This window comes from Cajanus cajan, chromosome 9, assembly GCF_000230855.2.
Source record: "Cajanus cajan strain Asha chromosome 9, NIPB_CcT2T_4, whole genome shotgun sequence".
NCBI classification, from domain to species: Eukaryota; Viridiplantae; Streptophyta; class Magnoliopsida; order Fabales; family Fabaceae; genus Cajanus; species Cajanus cajan.
This window is the reverse complement of record NC_138525.1, coordinates 15,107,200-15,115,668: the sequence shown is the minus strand read 5'-3', so window position 1 is coordinate 15,115,668 and position 8,469 is coordinate 15,107,200. Positions and strand designations below refer to the sequence as shown.

Below are 8,469 nucleotides of genomic sequence, written 5' to 3'. Positions count from 1 at the left end.
AAAAGGCACTTTGTGCCTTCACAAGAATAGTAATTTTTTTTAGTAATGTATAGTTTTTTTTAAGATAGTTAACTGAAGGATAAAATTGAAAATTAAATTGTGAACACCAAAAAAATGATATCCCTTTTATTATTAGTATAGATTTGTATTTTTTAAAACTTAAGAGGTATAAAGTGTTTCTTTTTCCTACTAGTTTGTATAATTGCAAACCTTAAGAGACTAAAATCATACAACTTTGATACTTGAGGGACTAAAATTGCTTAATTAAAAATTAAGGAATCAAAATTACAAAATTACAATACTTGAGGGATTAAAATTGTTCAATTAAAATCTAAGGGACTAAAATTGTACAACTACTATATTTCAGATACAAAAACACATTTAAGCCTTTAAAAAATAATTAGGCATGTTGACAGTGTAAAGTTTTCCAAAATGGCTCTAGTTCTTCTTTTTAACTTAGGAACAAAATAAGTAAATAATGATGTAGCAAAACCTTCAAAACAATGTGCAGAAGGAACTGACAAGGCTCTAACAGGATGCATTTTGCAACTTGAACTTAAATGAAAAAACTGAAAAGAGTAAGCTATATATCATTTGAAGAATGTTGACAAATGGATCAGAACAAATAAAACCTATTTGGAGGTTGCTTAGTCGCCAGATTTTCTGTATTCAGGCTTCAGTTCATATGTGCCTTGATTAGTTCCTTTGTTGTTGTAGACACAAAGATCTTTTAGTATATCTTTCAGAAATTGCTGTAAAAATCCGTTAGGCTCAACAAATTAGTTAAAACGGGCACTACTAAAAGTAATAACTTGAAACAGAAATAAATGTCAATTTGAATGTACATATTCACATTGTTTCATAATCATGTGATATGCTTGTAGAGAGACTTACCTAGTTAACAGTACAATTATATCATATAGTAACTAATATTTCAAGCAGGATTCTATGTATGTACATGTAGTATATCTTTCAACAATTGCTGTAAAAATGCGTTAGGCTCAACAAATTAGTTAAAACAGTCAATACTAAAAGTCTAAAAGTAATGCCCTCAAACGGAAATAAATGTCAGTTTGAATGTATATATTGACATTGTTTCACAATCATGTGGTGTGCTTGTAGAGAGACCTACTAGTAAACAGTAAAATTATATAGGGTCTATTTGAATAAATTTCTTCGAAAGCATTTTTAGGAGACAAAAATAGAAAAAATAAATAAATAAATTTTTCCATAAATTAAAACTAGTTTATGCATAACTTAAAAAATAAGATTTTGGAGAATCTAATTGGAGAAAACTTCTCAGATCGATTTTTACATAAGTTAATTTTAGCTTATGAAAATACTTGTTTTATTTTTTTCATATTATTTTTCTCTCTTAGAAATGCTTTTAAAGAAATTTATCCAAACCAACCCATAATAACTAATATTTCGAGCAAGAATCTATGTATGTACATTTTATATATCAATCGTTATTTTCATCAGAAACATAAATGACACAGATATACAATTATAAATCTCAAGAATTCTCTGAGAATGATGTATACAATTTATGTTAACTTCTGAATCTATATTATATCAGACAGGTCTGAGCATTCACCATATATGCATCAACTAGACGCAACAAAGTTTTATGGTTGTAATTCATTTTGTGTATAGAGATTTAATGTTGTGTAAGTGTATTTGTGTTAATAAATATCAAGTGATATCCCATAATTTATATTATAAGAGTGAAACTACTCAAACCACGTAGGCACATACTTCAGGTTGGTCCGTTTCTTGTATGAGATTTCTTAAACTCCAATTTGGCTGCCGTTCAAATAGCTTAAACACAATCTCTTCCATCTCTCCACGGTCTCTTCTTGTTCTCTTTGTATCTGTTGCTTTGGCAGGAGTTTTCTTCTTTTCCTGCTAATCCAACACAAACTTTTGTTACAGCTTTAGTATAAATTAATAAAAATTATTGAACCGCATAATAAGAATGTAGATATAGAGCCTATATAGATGCAAGTTAGAAGTACTTCTAAGAGTTTCTCTTCTAATAAAATACTCTTTATTTTGAGTATATAAGCTCTTAAAAGTACTTTTAAACTTGAATCCAAACAAGCTCATAATTCCAGCTACACCCTGTTTGAAAGCTACGGAACATTGACCAAGTCATTTTTACCTCATGATGAACCCAAAAGGAAGGAAAGGGGGAGGGATGACTTCATCAACAAGTAATAAAATATGAGGAGATGAAATGATATAAAAAGGTTTTTTTTTTTCTTAGCATGCAATCACTGAGGACTATAATTGGTAACAGGAAGGAGAATAAGCCATTTACACTGGGTCCAGAAGTCGAAAAACTGATCATCCCAGGCATTGGCCTCATATGTGCCCCAGTATCGTTGTCAATAACCTGAAAATAGAATTGAGATGTCAAAGGTAATGAGCCTGAATCTATGGATCAGCATTATGAGAATAGAGCCATATGAAAACCTGTATCTGTCTACTTTTGACCATATACTTGTTTGTCCTTTCACGGCAGAGCTTTGCATAGAGTTCAAGGTTTTGATTATGGGGCCTCATGTCAAACTTGTTTAGTATTTTTCCCTCCACAGAGATCTTTCCTACAATACAACAGAAATTTCAACAGCTGGATTTACATTTTGCTAAATTAGCTTTAATAGAGGAGATTTATGATGCTCTGAGTATCAAACCAAATACTGGCCAAAATTAAAATATCCTTGGGAAAAGAAGAAATTTCAAAGGAGTCTACAACATAATTATCAGAATCTTAAGATTCACGATTCGAATCTTCCCATTCAATACAATTTGACAAGCTACCGATACACATCTTAAGATTAAGATGAATCTAAAATGATTTTGTATCTTATGATACATGAATGAATCTAAATTTCATACATCAACACGAATTATACAATTCAACAATTCATTATTTTTATTTCTTTTTATCTTAATTTTACCAATTCTCATGAAAAATTGGAAAGTCATATAAGCTTAAATTGTTAAAGGAAAAGAAATTGAAGGAACAAAACTGGTTTTTTGAGAGGCTCTGCTGTTGAACTGTGCAGTCAGTCACTTCTTTTGGCCGTGTGGCTGTTATTATTTATATATTTGCTTGTATTGAAGCTTATATGCTACCATATAAGCTTATTTGTAGACCAAGAAATTGTATCAGAATATACAAGGGTCAAGGAGAACATATTAATTAAATAAACTCACCAGTTTCTCTGCACATTCAACAAAGAAAACCCCCGTGAAATAATCATTTTCTAGGCATCACAGAGAAGATAAGGATTTCTTCAGAGAGAATTTCTGTCTAATATCTAGCCTCTAGACATTTTAAATAGTTGCTAGCTGCTAATAACAACACCAGAGAAACACAATTCAAAAACATTAGGAGAAAGCACAACATGTTGTCTATATATCAGCCACAAAACTATTACTCTTATGAAGTGCTTCTGTCCATGTGAAAGATTTCTCAGTAGAGCGAGTCTTAGATTTCAAAAGAGGAGCTTGACAAGAAGACAGTGATTACTTATTGAAGATGAATAAGGAACTGAAAAGGATTTACAAGGAAACACTTTAAAGGAGTTTACAGTGCAAATCCAACATTAGTACAGAAAAAATAGCTTATGGCTTAAGAATTACGATAGTTAAGTGAGATCTTTTATGAGAAAAGGAGCATTGCTAATAAATCCAAAACCTTGGATGTAAGTCTGGTAAATTTTGATTTAATTTTTCTATTTTGCTGCAAATGATCATTGCAGTTTACAATGCTATATTGAAAACTAGAAGTCACCAAGACGGAATATCTAAATTGAAGAAAATATTTCTTGACTGTAAAATTCTAGTATCTATCATTATTTTGCTTTGGCACATAACATAAACTATATTGTTAGGAAAATAACTAAAATGAATTGCAAATATTAAAAAAAGTTATCCTCTGCATCACAGATTGAAAAGACACAAAAAATCTGCCTGTCTTGAACAAATATAAGATTGTGTTTGGCCTAACTTATTTGCAGCTTAATTTTTACTTATAAACAAAAATTGGATCAAACACATTTGTATAAAAATCCTTAAAAAAATTAAGTAGCTCATAATTTATGAAGAAATCATAATAAAAAAATAATCTTTTGGAAAAGCTAACTTAAGGAGTTTCTCTAACTGACGGACTCTTGCTTTTAGAATGTGGATTTAGACTTAACTCAATCCTATAAAACTAGCTTGTAAAGTGAGAGTTGTACCTCACTTATATGCTCTTTATTTGTCTTATTTGTATTCAATATAGGACTTGAGTTTTTCTTAATACACCTTCTAATACTTGGCATTATTGGGTTTGGTGCATCCTTTTTAATGATTTAAAAAAAGTAGGACTTTGGTTTTTTTTTCCAATATAACTCCTTCGTCCAATATTATTGGACTTGGTACATGAATAAACGGTGGATAAATTTTTAAAATAAAAAAAAATTACACAAGGTAAAACAAATGAATTCATATACAGTCTAGAAATTTTCATGTTTCAAGCTGCATGACATTTTTGCTAAAAATCTAAGAGATGCACATCTCATTCCTCTATCAAATACTTTCCCTATCGCAACAAACTGTTGAGCTCCTTATATGGAGACCTTAAATCAGAAAAGGTTTAAAATTTCTTTATCCCCGTGGGAGAATGCATTATCATACTACAAGCAATTCATCATCCCTATTAAAATCCCTTTTTAGACAGTCATTCTCAAAACTGCACTAAGCTTTTCAACCTATCCATTAATCTGAGCTTCTTAACTTGTTCTCCATCTGATCAATCAACTCCTTTACTTTTATTTTTTTCTGCATCCATTTCCTCTTCAATATCCAATGCAAGCTTCTCTGTTTGCCTCCAATTTACCTCCTGAAATTTTAATTTCTTCTCCATATCATGTATATCATCCTCAATTGCCACTATCATCAACTTTTTCTCTTGTATTTTAAGTGCAGCTAGAATCTCAGCTGCCGTGATCTTATCACAAGCTTCTTTGACATGAATAATTTCAGCCTGTTTCTCAGCAAGCTGTGAAGAAATGAAGGTCAAGAAGCTAGTGAACTTCTGTTCAATTGAAGTCACATGCTGCACAAGTTCATCTGTTCTCACATTCTTTCCCTTTATAATCTGGATAGAATTCTCTTTCTCAAGATCATTGGTTCTTTCCATATTGCTTTTTGCAATCATAGCACTTTCAAATTCTCTTCTAAATGATTCTTGTTCAAGCCTAAAAACAAACCTCTCTCTGAAACTCTTCTGAAATATTTTCCTTCTCAATTATCTGGAGATATCTCATTTCATCAATTTTAGAGGACTCAGCTGTTTCCCCACTTGCTGGAATTAAGGCTTCTGTTTCCTTTAGTTTTTGGTTCTTGTTCATATAGGAAAACATGTTACTGCAGACAATGTAATATAGTCTCTTTATATTCCAGCTATTATGCCAAGCTATCTTTCTCTTGCTTGAGGCTTTCACTAAAATCTACTTGTGCAAGGAGTGAATTTTCCAATTTTTTATGCATGGCAAGATTTTCTTCAAGATCACTCCTCAAACGTTCAACAAATGACTTCCATATTTCCAATTCAAACTCCATTTCGCTTTTTTCACATTCTCTCATCCAATTCAATGTTTGCCCTGTCTAAAGCATCATAACATAAACTTCCTTTAGTTGTTCTTTTAAAACAATTTCCATATGCAAATCCTTCTCTATGAGGAGTTGACATTTAGTTGATTCTTCTGGCATTTCCTTGGGCCTATCATGTTCATTGTGTGGGAAATGCTGCAGTTCATCGGCAATTATGGACTCAACCTGCCTCATCAAAGATGCTGCCTTTTCACCCTCTTCATTGTTATCTTTCTGGGCAATGATCAAAACAGCATCTTTCAACTCCAACTGCTTCATCAGTTGAAAACACTTTTCTTCTCTCTTTATTCAAATTTGAGATTTCATCTTCCAGACGCTTTCTCTGGCTTTCTTCATTAGCAAGGGCTTGGTTGCATATCTGTAACTGGTGTTGCAGATTGTGCGATTTTCTTATATAATAGTCTAACAAGGACTGCAGTGAGGAAATCTCATCAAGCAATGAAGACTTTTTCTACTCCCACTCCTCCTTACTTGCCTTAAACTGGTCTATAAGTTTTTTATGCCCCTCTTCCAGAAGTTTAAACAGTTCTTTCTTCCACCTCCATGTTTTCCTCCTCTAACTTCTGGAACATGTCATCTGTTTCTCCACTTTCTCATTTGCCCCCTGTAATGCCAATACAAACCCTCTTTTTTCATCTTCCCACTTTCTAAACTTCTTATCACCAACTGCACCAAGTTCATCATTTGCAGCACTGAGATGTTTGATGATGGACTCTTTATCATTTAAACTCCTGTTGATATCTTCATTTATCTACTCAGCATCACTGATCTCATCTGCTTTTTGAAGCAGTAATTTATTCAGCTTCATAACTTTCAAAATAGCTTTCTGTATCTTATTGGCCTGTGCCTTATAGGATTTCTTCAAGTTCTGAAGTGAATTTGTCTTGTCTCCTAGTTCTGCCTTTTTATTTAGAAAATCTAGGATAGCTCTGATATATGGGAGAAGGGTAGAAAAGGAAGCAGTTTGGGCCATGGACACAAAAAGTTAGGCAGGATGAGAAATATTCAAGATGATCTGCAACATAACAATCTGCTTATATGGTAGAGGAAAATGGATGGGAAGGAGAAATCCGTTGGGGGGAGGATGAGCTTGAAGAGAACAGAGAGTAGAGGTAGGCATTTGAGGCTGTTGCCACCAGCAGAGAAGACATCATTCTCTGATAATTTCTTTTCTATTTCTACTTTTTTTTTCCCTGCATTTTCCTACTGTATTCAAGGCTTCATTGTCTAAATTTTCCAATAATTCCTATAGTGAACTCCAATTCCTGTCACAGTTCAAGGAGCATAACATAATAAAACTTTTTTATCATAAATAAATGATGCCCCAGATTTTCTACAGAGTAAGGGTAAAACAACTGAGCAAGCTACTGTTTCATTTAGTCAAGACAGTTGAGGACCTTATAACATACATCACAGAAAATGAAAACAAACAGCTCTATGATTCTTCTGATTATTGAAAAATTATAATTAATAGCTGATGTACATGAGGTTCACATATTTCAACCTACATTGTTAAAATGAATGAACACCTTTACGAAGGATCACCTACATTTCACTAAGCTGTTTCATCAAAGAGGCAATCATTTAATGACAACAAAATACGATAAAATCATAAAAACATAATGACATAAAACTACAAGGTGATAAAAAAGGAATACAGCTCAGAGTGATAAAATAATCCCAGCTACTTCATGTCAAACAAACATATAAATAACTATGAGCTTAAATTATACACCAAAACCTTTCAATACACATGGTCACTGAAAGAAGAATATAATTTACCTTGTGGTGTGTCTGAAAACACAGACATCGGAATGAAGTCTTTAGACATATCCATAACATAGCATTTGGGTATATGTCCAGCTTCAGTTCCAGCCAACTCCATTGTAAACTGGGTATTTTAACTAAACAATCAATTTAAAACGACAAAAATCACAGGAAAGTGTCATTAATAGTTACAATCAAGGTAACTATTTTCATACGATACACAATATAAAAAATACAAAGCACATTTCCACAGTTTCTCTAGATGTTGCTCACAATCAGAAATTGAGTTTTGTGAAGACAACCTATATCGATATCTAATACAAATCTCGAATAAGCAAATCAATGAGATTAAACTCCAATAGGTTTATCCAAAGAGAGAATTTAAAAGAAATTGCAGCGAATGTTGGTGTGGCTATTAAGCTATTATTGTTGAAAAGCGAAGGATGAAAGGAAAACCTGAGGAGGAGAATCATCGTCGTTGGAGTTGAGGGGGTCGATGGAAACAACGACCTTGGCGACGGGGCGAGAGGGAGGGGCGCGGAGGGAGCGAGAGACGAGGGGAGGACACTTCATCAGCCACACTGCTCTCTCCGCCTTAGAGGTGTCCACGTAAGCAGCAGCATTGGTGGTGTGTTTGCTACTAACTTGGTCTTCCATCAACCAGATAGCACTTCGCTGGTTATGATTCTTGAACCAGAACAGGAACCGTTTTGAGGTCTGTGGAGAGAACTTTTGTACTCGTAAATATTATATTATAAAATAATAATGAATAAAAATATATTAAAATAACTTATATTATTTTATTTATTTATATAATATTTTTTAAAAAAATAATATTATCCTTATAATATATTAATATTTGTACCAAAAGTTACCGACATAAATCATTCTATCTGCTAGGGGTGAGCATTAAACCGACACCCGAACCGAACCCGAAAAACCCGATAAAAAATATTGTTTTTGGGTGGGTTCGGGCGGGTCTTATGGGTAAATCGGGTTAAAATTTTGATTTTATACGGGTTATATTGGGCG

General features: G+C 32.8%; 1 protein-coding gene and 1 pseudogene across 2 annotated transcripts; both read right to left on the bottom strand.

The window, feature by feature from the left end:
* Nucleotides 1–242: 242 nt before the first annotated feature.
* On the bottom strand, nt 243–8,162 carry LOC109812309 (uncharacterized). 2 transcript variants are annotated; one of them, XM_020376245.3, is made up of 6 exons: nt 7,894–8,162; nt 7,453–7,561; nt 2,479–2,609; nt 2,324–2,398; nt 1,759–1,908; nt 243–752 (listed from the first exon to the last, which is right to left on the bottom strand). In XM_020376245.3, exons 1-6 carry the CDS (start codon nt 8,092–8,094, stop codon nt 648–650), a joined length of 771 nt encoding a protein of 256 aa, XP_020231834.1. In that variant the 5' UTR covers nt 8,095–8,162; the 3' UTR covers nt 243–647. The 2 variants fall into 2 exon arrangements, with proteins under 2 accessions (XP_020231834.1, XP_020231835.1); XM_020376246.3 differs by having other exon boundaries at nt 1,759–1,905.
* Nucleotides 4,439–7,443, bottom strand: LOC145951687 (uncharacterized protein At4g38062-like; annotated as a pseudogene).
* Nucleotides 8,163–8,469: the final 307 nt, after the last annotated feature.